The following is a 22,043-nucleotide window of genomic DNA, read 5'->3' as shown; positions in this document are numbered from 1 at the left end:
CTATCACTGACTGTTGTGGATGGTTTCATTGCTTTGAAGGAGGTGCTGTGTCTAGGAATGTACATGACTGGGAGACCTCAGTTCTGTTCTGTGCCTCTGCTTACCTGTTGTGTTGCCTTATAGAGACACCAAGGTATTTTCTGCAAAGCAGAGACAAATACCCTTTTATGGTGTCTTAGTTTTCTGTTCTTGTTCATGATCTTAGAGAGAGAAAAAATTCATTCACTTATCTCAAGGCAGCTTGAAATGGCCTAACTGCACCTAGAAAGGTGCAGCTTGATATGAAGACCTGGCTCTCGGTTTGTGTTATTATTGTTCTTTTTTGTTTTTCCTTAGGCAATGGCACCCAGAGTAGAGGAGTTGAACCAGGGAAGACATACACTTATGAATGGAAAATCTCTAAAACAGACCAACCCACTCGACAGGATGCTCAGTGTATTACAAGGCTATATCATAGTGCTGTAAATATTGAGAGAGATATAGCCTCTGGGCTGATTGGCCCACTGCTGATTTGCAAAAGTGAAGCACTGACACAGAAGGGTGTGCAGGTAACATGTTTGGCAACCTCTGAGAGACAGATTTGGCTCAAATAATGGTATTTGATCTACAGTGAATTTGGTTTTGCTTCCCTTAGAGAATTGTTCTGTAGAGAACAATTAAACCAATAGGCTCCTGAAGAATTCACTCAAAGAAACAGTCCTCTGACTGTCCGCAGCAGAAGAGGAATTATATTTTTCTTAGCAAGAGCAGCATATCATCAAAAGGTCAGCCTGACTTGAAAGTCTATCTCTAGACCTGATAATAAATTTTCCTGCTGCTATTATATCTTCATACTCTAAAGACATTCAGATCAGACCTGGTCCCTTTCTGTAACAGATATAACTCAACAACATCTGACAATCTCAGACATCCATTAATCCAGAACAACCCAAACAGCATGGGAGAGTTCTAGGAGAGTGGTTCTCATTGCCATTCATCAAAATGTTGCTTGGCAAAGACATCAGCATCCCTTGGGAGAAAAAAATGTCAAAAGCATATGCTCAGGTCAAGTCAGAAGTCTGGTACTCTTACAGAGAGCCCAGTCTTGAACCATCTGTGTACAACCAGTGCAAGTGGCTCACTCAGTGTTCCACCACAAATTAAAATTTGGACCCCCTACTCCCTTCCCCTCAGCCCTTGGATCATGCTTACCATGACTCTGGTGAAGCTTACGTTGCTCCCATAGTAAGTAAGGAAGATTGTAGGATTGAGTCCTTAATACATGTGTCTGCTCATAAAATCTGACTGCTGTATTGATTGTCTTTCAGAAAAAGGCAGATGGGGAGCAGCAGGCAATGTTTGCTGTGTTCGATGAAAATAAGAGCTGGTACCTAGAGGATAACATCAAGGAGTACTGCAGCAACCCAGCCAGTGTTAAAAGAGATGATCCCAAGTTCTATAACTCAAACGTAATGCACAGTGAGTGGGATATCAAGATGAATAATATGAAAACTTATATTAATCTGAGCATTCAGTGATTACTTGTATTTAGAAGTATGTGTAATCAGGGAATTCTCTAGAGGGTCGGGGAACTTCTAACCATGCCAGGTGACACTGTACAGAAATATGCAATATCGTAGAATTATTAAGGTTGGAAAAGATCTCCCAGATCAGGTCAAGTCCAACCTTTGACCTAATACCACCTTTGACCTAATACTGCCATGCCCACTAAACCATACTACAAAGTGCAACGTCCGCTTGTTTTTCGAACACTTCCAGGGATGACGATTCCACCACTTCCCTGGGGAGCCTGTCCCAATGCTTAACCACTCTTTCAGCGAAGAAATTTTTCTGAATATCCAACCTGAACCTCTCCTGGTGCAACTTGAGGCCATTTCCCCTTGTCCTGTCACTAGGTGTCTGTGAGAAGAGGCCAACTCCCACCTTGCTACTAGGGACTAGGCTTGCTCTGGACCCTGAAGCAAAGGCAAGGGTTAAGTAAACTTCAGTGCAACGCTCTGTTGCCTTAGAGTTACTGTTTCCAGAGATGGAATCTCCATCAAGGCTACTGCAATTTCATCTCTGTGCCAACCTCTTTCCAGTGAGTCCAGTTGACTGACATCAAAGAACGGGAGGTTTTAAAAGTCTTACTCTGAAAATATTGAGATCACTTTTACTTTGTTTTCCTTTTAGCAATAAATGGCTATGTGTCTGACAGCAGTGAAATTCTTGGATTTTGCCAAGATACTGTGGTTCAGTGGCACTTTTCCAGTGTTGGCACTCATGATGAGGTTGTCTCTGTTCGCCTTTCTGGACACTCTTTTCTGTATCGAGGGAAATATGAAGATACATTGAACCTTTTCCCGATGAGTGGAGAATCGGTCACAGTGGAAATGGACAATGGTGGTAAGTGGTAAAACTATAGTGTTTGACAGCTCTTCTAAGATATTATTTAATCTCCAATCTATAATGACTTACCTAAATAGGAAAGAAAACTTTTCAGATGAACACAGTGCTGGAAACCGTTGAATCATTACCCCAGTGCAATTGATATATAGGGAGTTTTGTCGGCTACACAGACTTAGCACTCAGCATTATTGTATGCTATACTGAGGCTCTTTCTGTTGGTTGTCTTGTAGTTTGTTTTTTTTCCACTGCACAATTAGTATTGGGCTTAGTAATGATCATTTTAAGGCAATTCTAAGATTCTTCTTCAAAGCGATCCAGTGTCAACTGCACTGTATGATTTCCAATTTTGCCACATACTTTTCCATCCTGAGCAGGCTAAAATGGGCTAAAACTGTCAAATTATGCTAGTCATTACTGGACAAAATAGCTACACCATACCTTGGGCTTGTGGTCATTTAACAGCAGTAAAGTCTGCCTGGTTGAACAAGGTCACTGGTCTGGCGGATACATCTCAACATCTAACTAGGATTAACACCATATCTTTAAAAATGGTTCCTAGAACACACTTTAGGAATTACCTCCAAAAGGACAGAGATTCTTCATCACTGAAGTTTGTGAGATTTTAGTGATCATCTAAAATCCCACAAGGTTTAGGTATCCTTATCCCCATTTAAAATACCAATTTTTTTGTATATTTTATCTATTTAAATAATAAATTCTCCATGTTCTCAAAGCTTGTTTTCGGTGATCACACAGCATCAAGACCTTATAACCTAAAAATGTATGGTATGCTAAGTGCTTTTTATTGTTAAAACTCCATTAGACTTCATGGAAACCTCCCCAGTAGTAAGTTGTACTTTGCTTGATTTTGTTATGTGATCTATTCTTTCCATCTAGGACATGTTTTCTTTGATAAATTTGCTGTTGTTAGAAATCAGGAAAATTATGCAGGCCACTTTAAACTCTGATAAACAGAGGAAAAATTTTATGTGATCTCTTGAATAAAAATGACTCTTTTACTCAGGGTCTCTTATTTCTGTTTATTCTGTCAATTCCAAAAGCAAATAGTATCAAGCAAAGAATTCTATTTGATGTTGTTTAGGGAAAGAGATTGTATTTTCTTCTCTGCAGATTCTAGGTTCAAATAGAGAACTTAATTTCTGACTAGGTTTTGGAAGAATTATAAAACCTTTAAGTTAATCTAAGATACCTCAGCTTGGTAACTTAATGTTTTGTGTCAGATTGGAAATTCAAATTACTTTTTCTTTTTATACTTATTAAAGGTTATCCTTTATGCATTCAAAAGCTTTTAAAACACTGTATCAGATGCTTGTCAGCATTGCCTCAGAATATATTTTTTTTGCCTAGAATGTTCTATCTGTGTGGCAGTGCATACAACACTAAGGACAGGATAAAACTGAAACTTTATCTCAAGAGGTCCCAATCTCAGATGCTGATCTAAACATAGGATCCTGTATTTTATTTCTTTCTTTCCTTTCCATATCCATCTCTTTCATGGGTTATGTTTGGACTCAGGTCCTATATACAGCTTAATCTGTGAAGAGTTCCATCTCTTAGGTGTATGTATTTATTTGTATGCGCTCTTATTTATTTACATTTATTAATTATTTTTCATTGCAATGAGAGGTCATGAAAATCCCAGACGAAAATTAGCATTCTGCTATAGCAGGTGCTGTAGAAACAAACACAACCACTTACCTTGGCCACTTACATGATAGACAATGTCCACTCTCATAACATTTTTATTTCCATTGCAGGTACTTGGCTTTTAGCATCCTGGGGTACCTCAGAGATGAGTTATGGCATGCGGTTGAGGTTCAGAGATGCCAGATGTGAATATGAGGAAGATTACACATTTGATGTTGTGGATTTCACTCACATCAAGACTGAAAAAAAGGCTGTTTCCACCTCAGTTGAGGAAGATATGGAGGAAGAAGAAGAGGAAGATCCAGAGGACTCAGATTATCAGGCATACCTGGCTTCTCTTTACTCCATCCGAAGCTCAAGGAAGCCAGCAGATGATGAAGAAAAAGAAAACCTTACAGCACTAGCCTGGGATCAGTATGAAGGCACTGATGCCACGAGTTCTGAGGTGGCAGCCGGCTCCGGTCTGACAGCTATAAATAGTAGTGAATCAACAAACAACTCTAAATTCTTAGAAACTCATATCACTCCTCTTCCCCTAATCGAGGCCGAAACATTCCAGTCAAATCACACATCAATCGCAGCAGAAGAGGCTTTATTTTTAGCTACCACAAGTGATGAAATGGCTGACTTGGTATTTGAGAATAGAAGCCAAACCAATTATGAAATAACTCACAGTAACATGTCTGCAGGTGAACACTTGCTGAGCAATGGGGAAGGCCCAATGAATGTTTCAGAAGAGCTTCCAGCTGGTGGAAAGGACAGTAAATTTTTTTCAGAAGAACATCAAGTGGAAACCACAGAAAGAGGAAATTATAACATTAACAGGAAAAGACGAAGCTCATTGGCTATGAAGTTTTACTCTGTCCAAAAAATGAATGCCCTTCTAAATCACGTACGAAATAAAAATGTCTCATTTTCTGACAAGACTAATGCACCTCCTTCTGTGAATCACACAGAGAACACCTCCAATATAGCCATGGTGGGATCTGCCCAGTTTCTGAATGATTATGGTGATGAACTGGTACAGGAAGAAAACAGGATGGAAAATGCTGTGCGTGCAGTTAACTTGACACTTGCTTTGGACCTCATAGCAGGAGATGAGTCTAATGCATCCAGCCTTTATGAACCCAGGATATCTAAAGATCAACTAGCAGATGCTTTATCTTTAGATCATATTTTAGGTGATACAAGCCCTAATTCCAGCCCTGCAGTAGTGAAGAACTTAGAAGCATCACTGCCCAGAGTAGGGAAATATTCATCTAAAATGACTAGTGAGGAATGGAATTTGGTGTCTGCAAAGAGTAATCTGAGAGAAGAGGCAAATTTAGATAAATCTGTTGACAGTAAGTTAAATCATCATGGCAGAAATGGTACAGCATTCATAAATAAGGAGGATATGAAGAAGTATCAAGGGTTCTCACATCTAGTGGGGGAAAACCAGAAAGGGAACCACATGCACCCAACTCAGAAAGGAAAGGAAGAAAACCAGAATGATACTTTAAGTACATCTGGAACCTCCATCAAGATCCGAAGGAAAAAGAAGGAAGATCCAAAAATTATCCAGTCGCTGGGCCCAAGGAGTAAAAACTCCCAAACAGTCACCAATTCTTTGGCAGGGATGTTTCCGGGTGAGACCAACCACACAGCACTGCCATGCTGCACTAACACCACAGGGGCACCCAGTGAGGCCAACCATGCAATGGATCTGAGTAGAACCAGGCACAGAGAGCTGCAAAACTACGCACTCACCCCGCGGCAGCTTAGGCCATCGATCACAATTGGGCTTCCCAAAGAAAATGGAGACTACGAGATTCTCACGGGAGAATCTGACAGGGAGGAAACATCAGGTGTTGAATACGAGTACCATTATGTGAACGTGGATGACCCATACATGACAGACCCCAAGCTGAATATCAACGAGCAACGTAACCCAGAGAACATTGCTGAACATTACCTGCGCAGCAGAGGGAATGAGAGGAGATATTATATTGCAGCTGAAGAGGTCTGCTGGAACTATGCGGGATATAAAAAAAGGTTTGGCTAAATCGCTTGTTTTCATTTTGCACACCATCCTGACACACACTGGCAGAATGTTGATTCACATGCTGATAAACTTAAAAGCATCAGTAATGTGCCATGTGGTTTCCAGTGTTTCAGTGGCGGTATCATAAGAATTTTCCATGGGAGGCTTGGGCCCCCTAGAAATGTGATAGATACTATTATAATCAAGAGCATAGCTAAGAACATAGCTAAGAACTCTTCTTCTATTGTTTGTTTGTTTTGGGGTTTTGTTTTTTGTTTTCTTAACCCCCTTTTATAGACTCACTAGAATCACTCTTTAATACAGAAGTTAAAAAATTCACTGTAAGAGGGAAACTTGCAGTTAGTTTTGTTACACTTGAATGACCTGTTTTAGTTCCAACTCAAATTCTTGGTACCTGTGCTAGAGACAGGACAGAGACCTCCTTGAGCAAAGTCTTTCCAGGAATTCAACGGACTAACTGATGTGATATAGACAGGATGAGCTTACAAGCAGGATGAATCACAGTTTCTTGCACTAGCAGGAAATGGTTCTAGTGTCTCAGTACTCTCTTGTGAAACAGGATAAAGCACTTTCCAGCTTCACAAGACTGCAGTATTGAAAAGTATATGAAATCTGCAAAGTGATTAACCACCTGGCTGTAAAATAAAAACAAAGCTGCATGAATTATTGCATTGTTTAGAGAAATCAGAAGGTGACTGAATCACAAAACCTATTGTTGAGGGGTCTTCTTATATTTTGACAGGGAAGACTGACCACTATGCCACAGTGAAGAATATATGTGACTTGAGAAAAACACTGTACTAAAAATTTACTATCTTAATTCATACAAGTTAGGATCAGTGCTCACCCTACAAGGCATAGAATTCCTTGTCACTTTTCAACAAAATCCTAAATCTTGTGGCCCTTGAAATAAACAAGACCAAAACTGCCACAACTTTGGATTTTTATCAAAAGTAGATAAAACAGGAACAAGAAAATTTTCATTATACAAAATTAATCTGCAAACATATATTATTTCTCAAATTGAATTTCCGTTTTATTTGATGGATATTTTCCCTCCACTTTCCTGCCTCATCTCAGTCTGTATAAATGGCACTTGCAAAAGTACTACAGACAGTTTCTTTGGGCATTTGCAAAATAAGGAAAATGTTATGCTTAGAGCTCTGTATAGATCTCTACAGTGAGGTTCATCTTCAGCTGGTGTGAGGTGCGTAGTTCCAGTGAATTTAGCAGAGCCCACGGCATATATTGTCTCAGTATGTTGAAGAGAAGGTGCATCTGTGAGACAGTAGGATATAGGTGGTGTGCTCACTACACTGAGCTACGCTCTCATTCACATTAAGGCTCTTGGTATAAAAGGAAAATAGAGCTCAGGTGGATTTTCAGAGACTAGTTGGAGTCTTTCAGTGGTAGCTGACCAAATTGTTGAAGGATCTCATACAACTGTAGAGCTAGAATTGCTTAAACATTGCAAGTCATGATTTGCAGAATCATCTGACACTTTTTTCGTGGAATCATAGAGTCATTTAGGTTGGAAAGAAACCTCTAAGATCATAATAGAGTCCAACCTTTAACCCAGCACTGCTAAGCCCACCACTAAACTATGTCCAATAAGTGTCACATCTGCCTGTGTTTTAAATACCTCCAGGGCTAGTGACTCAACCACTTTCCTGGGCAACCTGTTCCAGGGCTCGACAATTTTACCTTTTGGTAAAGAAATTTTTCCTACTATCCAATCTAAACCTCCCTTGGCACAACTTGAGGCGATTTGAGTGTTTATTCTTTATATTCTAAAATGTTCCTACATATTGGTTCTCGGGTTTCATCAAAGCTATTATTTCTGTTTCACTGTGTGGGTTTTTAACTGAGGATTTCCTTTCAGTCCAATGATGAGTGACAAAACCTGTAAAGATGGCACCAGATATAAGGTGATTTTCCAAAGCTATACAGATAGTACCTTTACGACTCTTCAGGATGAAGATGAATATGCAGAGCACCTTGGCATCCTGGGACCAGTTATCCGAGCTGAAGTGGATGACGTTATCCTAGTAAGTCAATGTTTTGAATGTGTGTGCAGGATAAGATTCTTATGGTAGTCTTAGAATATGACATGGAATAGATCTAAAAAAACAACAGATTTTTAAAAGGTAATGATAGGGAAACAGTTTTCAAAGCTAGAAATTGCACTGTGGACTTGCAAACACTCTGACGTGTTTCTTTAAATACATCCTTTTTCTCTTCTATCCACAGTGAATTAAATTCTGTTTTTCTTTCTTATGTTTCCCAACATTAAATACTGGCTTATCAGTCAAATGTAAAATGAGATTTAGGTTTAATGTTAATGAAAAATGAGTTTTCTAAACTCAGATTGCACTGGAAATGCTACTTTTTATATGTGAAGAGAGCTTCTTAATTTTTTAAAATAACTTAGTAATTTTGTGTTCAAGATTAATATAAACTTTTTTGAAAAATATGTAATTTCCTCTAAAACCTTTCCTGTAAATGGGTTGGATAGTTCTAGTACAATCAACAAGGATGAGAGATACTGTATCCCCGGTGATACAGTGCATTAGGAAGCACATTGCTATAAAAAGTCCCTTCTCTACTTCTTCATCCAGTCTTCCAACACATAGGGATGGACTTAGATAGGGAGAGTAGATCTCACTGCTTTCTGCTTATTTCAGTAGGAGTAGTGTGCAACAGGAGCACACTGAGCTACATTTAAAACATGAGTAAGAATAGAAAAAGGCTTTTATAGCTTGGGAGTGTCATTCTCTAGGGAGAGGTAAATATATAATCTGCCTACCCTGGTGCTTCTATGGGACAAGTGTGAAACACTTATTTCAGTGAGAATGATACATACAGAGCCTAGAGTTACCAATTTGTGCCTTTCTTTAGCACAACTGCAGCAAAGCATAAGAGGTAGGAACTCCCTGCCTCCCTACTTGCAGTAACTACACCGTTCCAGGTATGAGGGGCAGCAGTAAAAGTCCTAGGAGCCTAGACTCAGTGAAAGACAGGGAGCTAGACTTGTGCTTTCTGATTTTTTCATTATCTACCTACATCAAGATGGTGACTCAGCATGGAAATGTCAGAAGCTATCTCTCCCAGCTTTTCCATGTACAACATAACCTGTAATCATTATACAAATCTTGACCTTGGTTTGAGGATATGGGAATGTATTTTGTGGGGACTTTGGTTTAGGCCTGAATTTGCTGAATAGTATCTATTTTATTTTTTTTTAGGTTCATTTTAAGAATCTGGCATCCAGACCATATTCCCTCCATGCTCATGGACTTCTCTATGAAAAGTCCTCTGAGGGAAGCATTTATGATGACGAATCTACTGCTTGGTTTAAGGAAGATGATGAAGTCCAGCCAAATAACAGCTACATATACGTATGGTATGCAAACAGGAGATCAGGACCTGTGCAGTCAGGAGCAGCTTGTCGGTCATGGATCTACTACTCTGATTTAAATATGGTAAGGAAATCAAAATAGAAGTGCTAGTGTTGCTGGGGTTGATCACAGAATAACAGAAGCATTTATGTTGGAAGGGATCACTAGAGATCATCTAGGCCACTCCCACAATTTAAGCAGGGTTGGTTACACTAGGTTGTCCAGGATTGTGTCCAGTCGGGTTTTGAATATCTCCAGATGATGTTACTTTATGGCTGTAGAAATGCAAGATGCAGAACATGTCTTTGGATAGCTGTCCTTTCTTTTGGGCTTGATGTTCCCATCTGACATTTAATCTCTTACACTCAGCTAAAGCAGGACATAAGCTGTTGAGGAATTCAAATTGGGGAACTCAGGTAGACTGAGCAGGGGACAGTAAAAATACAAGGCAACAGCAATTCTGGAGTCTGCTTTAGATTTTTAGGGTCTGATGCAATCCTGCAGAATGCTATGGGATTTTTTTACATCTTTTGGGAAATCCAATTCTACATCTAATGTGGATGTATTACCTTTTAGGAGAAAGATATTCACTCTGGTTTGATTGGGCCGATACTGATCTGTCAAAAAGGAACCTTCAGCAAATCAAACAGCAGCAGGACATCTACCCGAGACTTTTTCTTGCTTTTTATGGTCTTCGATGAAGAGAAAAGCTGGTACTTCGACAAACATTCTAGAAGGCCTTGTAGTGAGAAGACACAAGGAATGCAGCAATGCCACAAATTTTATGGTACTTATTTCATTTTTCCAGTTATTCAGTTTATTGGGGTAGAGAGAAAGATGCTGGGGGAGATGTCTCAGCTCTCAATCCTCTTCAACGTGCGTAAATCCTACACGTTAATTATGTTAATGGTTTTTTGTCATTATCCATTGTACCTGTAATCGTCAGGCTTAGCAATGTAAAGGTTAGCATTGACTAGAAATTTTCTATTAAAATGAAGAAAGGACATATTAGACTGAAACTTTCAATAGGAAGCTTCTCTCTTCCACTTAAATACATCTACCCCCATATTAAAATTAAAAAGAAAAAAGAAACAAAAAAGCCTTCTCTTTTCAGAAGCTAATACCCTGACATTTTGCAAGAAATTTAAAAATATTGTAATAATTTGACAAATTGGCTAGTTCTATTGAGGAACTCGAAGCAGCTGTAGAACAGCCCATAATATTCCTCTCTGTGGCTATAGAGATTTTAGTGCTGTAGCATTAAGTGAGTGGCTGATTGTTCAAAGGTAACACTGTTTCCTTTGTGAAATAATGGTCAGTAGTGAAACTCTATGTTTACGTCTTTGGAAAGCTGATGCTTGTGTGCTGTGAGTGACCATGTTTGAAAAGGACATGTTGAGAAGTGGAATCTGCCTTTTGAAAATATGGTCTGTAAAATCAATTATTAACCAAAGATGTCAGTTGTATCTGTATGCCTGTATGCAAACTGGAGAACGTGTTTTGGAAAGTTGTCCTTTCTTTTGGACTTGATATTCCCATTTGACATTTAATTCTCTTTGTTCTCCTGGCTGCCATGTGTTGCTAGCAAACTTAGCTCAAATCCTCTGATGAGGTCACTGGATTTTCTGAATTTATATACATAGACTGTAAAGTGTGTTGCACTTTGAATGGGAGAAAAGGTACCGTTTTTCCCAAATGCATTACTTCATTAAATATTTCACTAATTTTAATAATTCCATTCTAGCACTTTGAGACCTGTTTTGTGAACAGTTTTCCTTACTAACAATTTTTTTTTTCAGCCATTAATGGGATTACCCACAATTTGCAAGGCTTGAGGATGTATGAAGGTGAACGGGTCCGATGGCATTTGCTGAACATGGGTGGTCCAAAAGACATTCATGTTGTTCATTTTCATGGTCAGACCTTCATAGAACATGGAGAACCAGAGCATCAGCTTGGTACATACACACTCCTTCCAGGTAAGTATCAGAGCAGAGCAAGTTCTGTGGAGTGACCAGAGCAGTCTGTGTCCTCATCACACCAATGTCAAGGTCTCCTTATGGTGAGAGCTTTTTTTGTAATGTCAAGGTGTGTGATACAGAACAGAAAGAACAAATGTGAGCTGTAGGAGAATTCTTATGTCCAGGGAGAAAAGAAATAGGCTAAAAGTATTCATTAGGCTACAGGATATATTCCTTTGCCCCATCGCTGTCAGCAGTGCAAGTCTGCAATAACAGCACTTATGAAGCCTGTATTGCCAGCTACAAGAAGTTTAAAAAAAAAAAAGAGGACAACAAGGAAATTTAAAAAACCAAGATTGGAATAATAGGACTTTGGCTTAGTGAACATTTGGTAGTTTATTCCCTATTTTATTTCATTATTTTTTAAGGTGGTGCTTTTCACTATGAAATCTACATATTTTTGTTTAAACGGGAACCAGAACTGTCATGTCTGCAGTAACTAGGAATATAGGAAAAACAACGAAAGCATGTACTGTACTTTCTAAAGAGTGCAGCAAGCAGCCAAAACAGTATCTGCTTCCTGCTCAATCCTTGGCACTCCTGGGTCATGCAGAAAGTGAGGGGAAGGCCTATAGATCTGGTTCTCCCCCATCTACTTTTGGCTTCTTTTCATCTATCCTTTATGTCACTTGAACAACGCACTGGGGCAGCAGGAATGAGAACTATAACCAGCACCACAGAATTAACATCTCTGCATTATGTAATAAACTTGATAGCGCTGTTCATTACACAGCTCAGCACTGCAGTGTCAGATATATGCAGATATATCTGACAGGCATCCAAGGTTTTGTACTTTGCACCAGCAGCAAAGGTTGGGTTTTGATCTGATCATTCAATTCTAATCTCAGTCTCCAGCTAGAACTTCCTCACTAAGAAAAGAAATCACTGAGATGGTGGTAGTTTTTACTCTGTCTGCGATGTGTGTTTAAATTTCTGAATTAAGTCATAGGATGGTCTTTGGTTTAACATTCAGCCTCACTTACATCAACCTTGTAATATAATGTTTCTGATACATTTCTCTTCCTTTTTTTTAAGGTTCATTTAGAACAATTGAAATGAAGCCACAGAGGCCTGGCTGGTGGCTTTTAGACACTGAAGTGGGAGAATATCAGCAAGCAGGAATGCAGGCATCCTATTTGGTTATAGAGAAAGGTACTGAACTAAGGTGGTTTTTGGCTGGAGGAGTCAGGCTATGAAGTATTCTCTACCCTTTCAGGATCACTGAAAATAAATTTGGGAGATTGTTCTGCAAAAAAACATAGGACTATCTGTGCATTCAGAGAGAGGGTGGAGTGGTTACTGTAAATTTCTTCTCAAAGAAAAAATTCTTAGCTTCTAGCAATACTAGCTTTGAATTATTTAGCTTTACTCCTTTAGCGTACTGGCTTTGAATTCGAGATTTCCCCATGGTGACCAGTGGATTAATCTGTTGAGAGAAATTGCAGACCTTAACTTGGACTTCTATGGGAAGGGAGTGGTGTCACAGTATTACTAAGAATTGTTCTGAGTGATGTTGTCTTTGATTTCACCAGAATATGTACTGGTATATCACTCATTTTCTTTAACAACAAACTTACTGTGCTCTCTCTAGAGTGCAGGATTCCAATGGGTCTGGCAAGTGGAGTTATACTCGATTCACAGATTGAAGCTTCAGATCACATAGGTGAGTTAATACTTGAAAAGGTCCTTCCATGCTCCTAAATATCTCCGGAAAAGTGTAGTTCCATATTTTTTCAGCATCTCATGATATTTCTTACAAGATCTGTTCAGCAGTGAATCAGCTGTCAGGTTAAAAATGTCTCCAATGCTGGAAGCAGAGACTGTGAGGTGTATTGGGTAGCCATCGTTGTTGTGTTTTAACAATGTCACAAGTCTGCCATCAGTACCACAAGCTTGAGAGTCCTGTGGGTTCCCTGCTTGAAAATGAACACCAAGCATACAAAAAGCTTTTGAGATTTGTATGTGAGATGAGATGTGAAGGGACAAGTACATCTGTTATGAAAGATTTGGGAACCCTGGCATCCAAGAAGAATCACAGAGTCTTTAATTTATCAAGTTCACCCATGGTATAAAAGTGTGATCATTTGGTAGAGAAGTTGTTAGAATTTTACACAGACAGTGTCAAATCAGGATGTACAGGTTACACATACATGCAGGAACACACATCCTTTCCCTTGAAATAACAAATAAACTATTTACTTTGTAAAACTTAATTTTCTGTGGGTTTGGTTTTCTTTCTTTGTTTCCTGACAAAGTCTTATGAAGGCTTGAAAGCTGTTTTGTCTATGTATTCTATACCAGTTGTTAACATGGAAACCTTGCTATGCAGAGGGGAACTGTCTTCCATGAATGTAGAGCACATTTTGTGTCTGATCCTGCTGGCAGCCAAAACTTGTTTAGGAAACTCTAGACCCTGATTCCAAATCAGCAGACAGTATACTGCATAAAAAGCTGCTATTTTAAAAGTCATTCTGCCAGTTAGAAAGCTTTGCATGGTAACAGCTGACTTTCAGTGGCTGACCATATCCAAATTATCCTAGATTATAATTTGAATCTCTTGATGCTGGGTTGGTGGGTTTTTTTCCCCAAGACAGATTTGGGGTTAAAAATGAAGCACTCATGATCAGTAGCTAGTTACAGCCTTCTTTTTTTTTTTTTCAGTACCTCTCTTAAATTTCTTGCTTTGTTCATATTTTCTGTCTAGACTATTGGGAACCTAAGTTAGCCCGATTAGACAATTCTGGAACATACAATGCTTGGAGTACTATAATGAAAGAAGAAAAACTCTCTTGGATCCAGGTATGGTTGGTACAACATGTCCTTGACCATCACTGAGCTTTGATTTTCCAAGAGTTTATTTTAGAAGGTCATGCTGCTCTTGTTGTCACTGAGAAACTGCTGTGGAAAACTGAGAAGGTGTTACAAGTGGTGCTGTGGTGATGTCATAACTGTCCATCTCTCTGCAGTAACACAGTCTCTACTGCTGTTGAGGCCCATTGACTGGACAGTTACCCTCACAGTTTATATTGTAACCATTTTGTAGGCAGAGTCATTCTTTCTACTCCTTTTTTTTTTCCCCTCTGTCTACCTAGCGGTACATATTTATATGTATGTGTTTGCTGAGTGATCATTTAAAGTGTAATATTCTCAAGCATTGCTTCAAATAGTTTTTTGGTTGGTTTGTGTGCTTCTGTGTCCTTGGCTTCACAGGGAAATAAGTTTATAATTATGACTTCAAGCAATATATCATTCAATCACTTCACTTCTACGTTTTTCTTCCAACCCAGTGACTTTTGCACCAGATAGCCAATTTGCACCCAAATTTAGGGAGAATAGTTGATTTCTTACGAATCTCATTAAAATTTGCAGTAGGGAGAAAAGGAAGACTCAAGCTAGTGTTTCAGTGTAAGTTCAGCAGGTGGCTGTTGTGTTTGTCTTGCTACTAAATTATATGAGTTAAGTAGGGGGAGAAGGTTGGGAGATCTGATGTAGAACTGGAAATAACATTGGGAGGAGAAAAAATTAGATAGCAGGCCGTGGTAATTAGCAGCTGAGGTTACTGCAGACATGTGGAGACATATCCCAAACAATGAGTTTCACTGCTGATAGGAACATCTTGCTGATTTGTTTTTATGTGCTAAGTGCTTGGATATGATATGAGCTGGAATGGTGGCTTTTCAGCACTTCAGAATGTCATGTGCCTTTTCACAGCCTACATATCCAAAAAGTAGAAGTGGCTTATGAAAGTGTGAACCTTTAATTTCTCTGTGCTCTTTTTGCCTATGTGTAAAACGGGGTTAGTGGAATTCTGCCTACCCAGACACGTAGATAATTTTGAGATGCCTTTGTAGTGCTGTGCTGAACCCTGTAAAATGGCGTCTGAAATTAAATGCACACATGAATAAATACACAAATGAAATGAGAGTGAGACAGCATTAACTTGGACTCTGGCATCTGGTTGTTGCTCCTTTTGAGAATGTTAGTGTTGTGGGTGTTAAAAGGCAGGGCTCAAAGCTATTGTGTAAATGTCAAAGAATGATATGGATTTTGCTGTGCATTATTGACTTTATAACTGCTGTTTGCTGTTCCTAGGTGGACTTCCAAAGACAAGTTTTGTTAACTGGGATACAGACGCAGGGAGCCAAGCAGTTTTTAAGGTCCTTATACATCCAGAAGTTTTTTCTTGTTTACAGCAAAGACAAACGGACGTGGAACACCTTCAAAGGAGACAGCTCACCAGTACAAAAGGTCTGTCTGTGCTACAGGGGTTGCAACAACCTTGTGGCATCACTGGATGATGCAGCGAGATGACAGTTTTGTTTTACGTTAAGAGAGAGTGGAAAAAATTATGGCCTTCAGAGACTTACTACTACACCTTGGGACCCCAAAGGGCATTTACCAAACTAATAAAATTCAGACCAGAAGACAAACTGTAACCTGAGGAACCACCTAGACTGGGGTTTGGATTGGCCCTGAGACCTGGACTGTATAGAGTGTGGTTTTCTCACAAGCATCTCTCCCTCCTTTTTTTTCCTAAGCCTGTGTCAGGTTTTTTAAAGCAAGCAGGAAGCTGAACTAAAAATCAGGCCCTACCTCATTTGGGATTAGATCCTCCTTCTTGTCCCTCCCTTTTTGCTGTCCCAACAGTTGAATGCTGAGCTATCTGAATTACCTGCAGAAGGCCAAGCATGGTTGTACCCTGAAAGATGTTTGTCTTATGCCCAGCTGCTCCTGCCCTACCTATCACCAGCTCCCTTCAGTTCACCCTGAGGTTTCTATGGTATAACTCCCAAATTGAAAACCTCTCCTTTTGTCTCTTTGCTCATGTCTTCTTACAGACTTATATAGGAATGGGTTGTTTATTTAAACTGAGGCCTTCAGATGCTTCCAAATATGCTAAGATGGGACCATGAGATATTTCAAGTTGCCCTGCAGCACAGCGTGGTCCATTGCTGTGGGTGGGGCTAATGGCATAAAAGAGACTATATTTGTAACAGAGCAGGCTTTCAGCATCCAAGCTTCTGTTTGCATTAAATTAACTATATGTGGATTTTTTTTTTTTTTACAGATTTTTGAAGGTAATTCCAATGCCTATGAGGTAAAAGAGAACACCATTGATCCCCCTATTATTGCCAGGTACATCAGACTCTATCCCACCGAGGTCTACAACAGGCCTACTCTTCGCATGGAGCTTCTGGGCTGTGAAGTAGATGGTAAGAAGGAGTCATGTGCTGGTGCTTTCATTCTGACAATTTTTTTACCTAATAGTTTAAAGGAAGCTAAAACTGTGGGTGTTCTCAATTCCAACATTGTTGCTTAGGTTGTGGTTACTTGGATGTACTGAGGATAACATGGTGCTTCTCTCAACAGGTTGCTCTTTGCCACTTGGAATGGAAAATGGAGAGATCAAGAATACCCAGATAACAGCCTCATCTGCTAAGACATCCTGGTTTAACACATGGGACCCTTCACTTGCTCGTCTCAATCAGAAAGGAAAGATGAATGCCTGGAGAGCCAAGGTAACAAGTGAAAAGCAGGGATGGCAACAGGACAGATAGTTAATAAATTTGTTCTGCTGTGTGACCATTGCACCTACTGCTCACTGTGTCCAGTGCCAAGCATGACAGGGTTACTTCACAGCCATCCTTTGGGAAGAAACCCATTCACCTCTTCCAGTAGAAAACTTGTTGAACTTCCGGCAGCAACATTGAAATCATATTTTGAGAGATTGATGGTGTGCTCTGGGCCACAGGCTTCAGCATTTCCCAGCGGCAATAGCCTGTTTAATATCAGGAGATGAGTGCAACTTGAATATTCATTTCAAAGGGGTTATAAAAACCTTTCCTGGGGTTGGCTTATAAGCAGTGCAGCTCAGTGGATCTGGGGGTGGATGACCTTTGGCAAGGCATGTGAGCTTCTGTGTCTTTGAAATGGAGCTGCATTTCTTCACGAAACACCTTGAAATTTGCTGGAAGCTACTGTTCTGTATAAGCATTTGGTATTAGTGTTATGTGTAACATTTTAATACTGGAGGTAAGTCTGTGTTGGTTTTGTTATGTATTCAAAATTAATATGGAAATCTTAAGACTGCAAGTATACCTCCTGCAGAGATGAAGTAAACTGTATGGTTCACCAAGAATGCTTGTGACTTGCCTCAGCTTTACTCTTCTGCACTTCTTTGGTACAGTTTTGATGCACTTTGATGCAGTTTCAACTATTTTTAAACAAGATTTTTCACTTAAGCAAATACAGACAGAGACATGTTTGCTAATATACAAACTTCTTTATCAATTATAGTTGAACAACAACCAACAGTGGCTGCAAATTGATCTCCTCACAGTTAAGAAGATAACTGCTATTGCCACCCAGGGGGTCACGTCCATGTCTACTGAAAACTTTGTGAAAACCTATGTTATCCTATACAGCAATGAAGGCTCAGAGTGGAAATCCTACACAGAGGCTTCAAGCTCAGTCGCAAAGGTATCATTCTCAGCTCAGGCCATTGTATCATTGCTTGGGTTTAGATGCTGAACAATGTCAAGGCTCAAAGCCAGAATGCTCAGACAAACTGATATTCTCACAGGACTTTATCTGTAGTAACCCCAGCTCCCCAGCATTTTAATGTCACAATATCCATCTGATTTTAGTCATTGTAATTAACAATAATAGAAGGAAAGAATGCCATATCTGTAGAGAAGGCAGTCAACATGATAAAAGGAGCTGACACTGTTTGTAAAGGAGGACATTTAATTTGAATGCACAAGGGCATTTAATTTGAATGAATAATGCGGGGCCTCTTTTCTATTTCTGCTTGATTTTATAAGGTCAAGTAATGTTAGTGAGCAGTATTCCTGTAACAGAGCTGGGGAACTTCAGGTACCCACAGGGCAGACACAGTACTTTATATTTTTGCCTATGTCACCTCACACCAACCTAACCCACAAGGGCTATTGGCAGAGGTAAAATAAGGGAAGTTTGGGTTTTTAGGTCCATTAGAAATTAGAATGGCAAATTTTGTGGTATGGATGGAAATGAGGCTATTTTTGTTCATTCAGACTCAAATCTTGCTGGCCTGAACTACTTTTGACCCCGCATGTTAGGAAGAGGCTGGATGTGTCTTCTGTAAAATCAGAAATGAGCCAGTCCATCTATCCTCAATGGATAATACAACAGCTTGGAAACATTTGAAAAAACAAACCACAGAGTTTTTTCAAGCACTGCCTTTCAACTAATTGTGTGTCTATGTATTTGCAGGTTTTCTTGGGTAATGAAAACAGCAATGGACATGTCAAGCATTTCTTTAACCCACCCATCCTGTCCAGATTTATCCGCATTGTTCCAAGAACATGGTATCGTGGCATTGCCCTTCGGGTAGAACTCTATGGCTGTGATTTTGGTGGGGGTCTGGCTGTGAAAAGGACTGACGAATCTGGGAGCTCTTAACCTTTCAGCAGTTGTGATATGGTTTGAAGCTGGCTCCCTGCCAAGTCTCCAAACCTTACCACAAGAAGTTCCTCCCCCCCCAAAACCTCAGGGAGAAGAGGGAGAAAAACAACCAAGAAAACCCGAAACGAGAGAGAGAGCTAAAGTAATATATATAAATATATTTACACTTATGTTACAATTGAAATATATACAATTTCACAAGGGAAAGGGAAGGGGGAAGGGAAAAGGAACAAAACCAAAATAAAATATATATATATATATATATATATCCCAGTCAGTAGCCCGAGATCTAGTAACTAAAGAGTTAGCAAAGAAATATCTCACTACTCTCTTTGGGACAACCGAGAGTCGCTCTGGAACGATCACCGGCAACCTCCGCCTCCCAAGGTCGACAAGGCCTTACCAGGCCTCGCTCCCCAGCATGGCAGACTCAACAGCAGGGAACCTGCACCTCCAAGCCACCGGAAGGAAAGAGAGCGAAGGCCTCTCCTCCTTTCTTCTTATAATCTGTCTTACGTAAAAATCGTAGGAATTACTGGGTAAATCTGGACCCTTCCTTGACTACAAACTGGTCACCAAGGAAGGCCTAGCCCAAACCACCACAAGTCGTCACGCAGAACATGTTTTTTGAAAAACCCTTAAAACAGTCATGCGTAGTAGTTTGAATGTTACATCATCAAAGAACCTTGATGTTTTGCCAGTGGGAATTGGAAGAGATTTCTCTGGTAGATGTTTCATTCCTACAAATACACACTTCAGAAAACAGCTTCTTTTCTCTGGGAAGAAATAAAGGTCCCTTCTGATTTGTATTATCACTTCTTCATTCTGACCAGTACTCTATCTTACTTTTTACTGAATATTAAGTTCTAGATCTAGGAATGGAGACTTTGACCTTAATCTTGAGCCCTGATTATGTCCATTTGATAATGTCTTTGCAGCACAGAGGAGGAATAGAAAGCTATATCAGGTGGATGTTCTCCATACATAGGGCTGAGAGGGAAAACCAGTGCTCATCTGGAGCTGTGGTGCTGCATTCCAGCAATGCCTCGGAAAGAAATGATTATAGGGGTGTTCTCACCTCCACATGTCTGTCATCTACACTGTGACAATGGTAGAGCGCATGTCAGCATTTGAGTCATGTCTAAACCCCTTCTCAGAGAATGTGGATTCATGTTATTGATTTGGTTCTTGCATACCCAGCACACCTGAAATGCTGTGGATTTCGCATAATTCATCTTCAGTGCCCTGGCAAGGGAAGGGAGAATCAGCAGTATCTTTCCATCCCAGAAATGAGAACAGAAGTGATTTAACCTTGCGGGTCATGGAACAGCAATGATAGAACCAAAGTGAGAATCCAGAGCTCCTGACACTCAGTCCCAGACACACAGATCATGGGGAGGAGGAGCTCCCTTGATTAGGAAAGCTTTGAGAACTGTAGCTGTTCAGTGACAGTACAACCTGGGGATGGCAGAGGAGGATCAGATAAAACTGGGTAGTAGAAACATCTGCACCTTCTCTTACACTTTAACAGTGTTTTCACCCTCGTGCATAGAGTTTACATGGATTTTTCCCAGGATGGCTAAATCTGGTGAAAGTAGATACACAGTGCATGAACTCATTATTTCAGAGTTCTAGCTAAGCTTTCAGTCATGTTTTGGGATTCTGTCCTGTAAATTGTTTAATTGCAGCATTTCACTTATCACACACTAGGTAGCATTCGGCAGGGTGGATTTTTCAAAGTAGTTTGTCTTGATGTTATCCAAGTTATTTCAGTAGTTTTTCAATTCTTTGTCTCATAGACCAGGCATTTCAAAGAGAAGATTTAGAATGTGAGTGAAAAGAGTGTAAAAACTAAACAAATATTTTCTTTTTTTTTTTTTATACTGTGTTACAAACTGTTGTCATTTTCCACTGGAAAATAAAGATAATATTGTAGCATGAAAAGCATCAACATTTTATTTTGTATATTAGCCTTGACAGTAGTAGCTCATTACTAGCTAATTTCACATTAGTGAAATATTGCATCATGGAAGTAAAATTTTCAGCTTGATAGGAATTTTCAGTGCTAATTAGAATTAATTTCAAACAGTAAAATTGTATGAATAATTGCTTCTTCTTAAAAGATCAGTTTCTAATATTTTGTAATAGTGCTTAATTTATATTTGTTGCCATAAAATTGCAGTACCAAGACATAGTCACTAAAAAAAAAAAAAAAGTAAACTTTGGGATGAGAATTTACCCTAGAAAACAGTTAATAAATGCTTTCTAACCTCAGCAAAACCAAGTTTTTATGTGAAAACTGTGAAACCACTTATGTTTAAGAAGGCCATGATCATAAATGTTCTAAATAAGTAATTAGTTCTTATATATATATATGTATGAGTCTATGTAAAGTCACACAAATGCAAAACTGATTGCAGGAGCATGACTCAATATATCTGCATCAATTTTACAAGATGAAGATTCTGCTTCTGCTTACTAATGATAGGACTTTGGTTAGCTGGGGTCAGCTGTCCTGGTTGCATCTCCTCCCCAAGCTCTTGTCCACCCCCAGCCTCCACACTGGCAGGGCAAAGAGGGGAAAAAGCAAAGGCCTTGACTCTGTGCAAACACTGTTCAGTACCAGCTAAAACACCCCTGTGTTGTTAATACTGTTCCAGTCACAAATCTAAAACAAAACACCCCGTGAGTTGCTATGCTGAGAATCAACCCCATAGCACTGATATTCCAGCCTGTCCAGTGCAGCAGCACAGGTACAGCAGTGATGCCTGGGCCCTGTGCCAAACCGGGCATGTGGCCATCGCTGGTAGCAAAATGTTCTCCGGCACAGCAGAGTAAGATTGTAAGAGCTACAATAAACATCAAAAGTCCAAAACAGTTACTAACAAGCACCAGACTCTAATATATAGTAAGGCAAACAAGCACAGAACCCTGCCAATTAACGACTTAACAGCTATAAATTCTACCTCTACACTGGTCAAGGGTCTTATCTCAAAGTCCTCTTGTTCCACATTGGACACCAAAAAGGACTGCAGTGAGTTGACCCCAGCTGCCAACTAAACCCCCACTCAATCACTT

At 39.6% G+C, this 22,043-nt stretch overlaps 1 protein-coding gene across 1 annotated transcript in view; it reads left to right on the top strand.

The window, feature by feature from the left end:
* F5 (coagulation factor V) overlaps positions 1-21,206 on the top strand; it is a 35,551-nt gene extending 14,345 nt beyond the window's left edge. The window contains exons 10-26 of the mRNA XM_027653531.1: positions 337-548; positions 1,308-1,458; positions 2,173-2,385; positions 4,167-6,090; positions 7,983-8,148; positions 9,346-9,582; positions 10,075-10,285; positions 11,298-11,477; positions 12,555-12,671; positions 13,111-13,182; positions 14,224-14,318; positions 15,612-15,767; positions 16,588-16,732; positions 16,890-17,038; positions 17,817-17,999; positions 18,774-18,973; positions 19,572-21,206. Coding sequence (XP_027509332.1) covers positions 337-548; positions 1,308-1,458; positions 2,173-2,385; positions 4,167-6,090; positions 7,983-8,148; positions 9,346-9,582; positions 10,075-10,285; positions 11,298-11,477; positions 12,555-12,671; positions 13,111-13,182; positions 14,224-14,318; positions 15,612-15,767; positions 16,588-16,732; positions 16,890-17,038; positions 17,817-17,999; positions 18,774-18,962 — 4,400 coding nt within the window. The 3' untranslated portion in view covers positions 18,963-18,973; positions 19,572-21,206. The remainder of the gene's footprint in view (positions 1-336; positions 549-1,307; positions 1,459-2,172; positions 2,386-4,166; positions 6,091-7,982; positions 8,149-9,345; positions 9,583-10,074; positions 10,286-11,297; positions 11,478-12,554; positions 12,672-13,110; positions 13,183-14,223; positions 14,319-15,611; positions 15,768-16,587; positions 16,733-16,889; positions 17,039-17,816; positions 18,000-18,773; positions 18,974-19,571) is intronic.
* Positions 21,207-22,043: the final 837 nt, after the last annotated feature.

Source organism: Corapipo altera, unplaced genomic scaffold (genome assembly GCF_003945725.1).
Source record: "Corapipo altera isolate COAL_440 unplaced genomic scaffold, ASM394572v1 61, whole genome shotgun sequence".
Taxonomy (NCBI): Eukaryota; Metazoa; Chordata; class Aves; order Passeriformes; family Pipridae; genus Corapipo; species Corapipo altera.
Note: the sequence above shows the minus strand (reverse complement) of the source record. Positions and strands in the feature narration are given on the sequence as shown.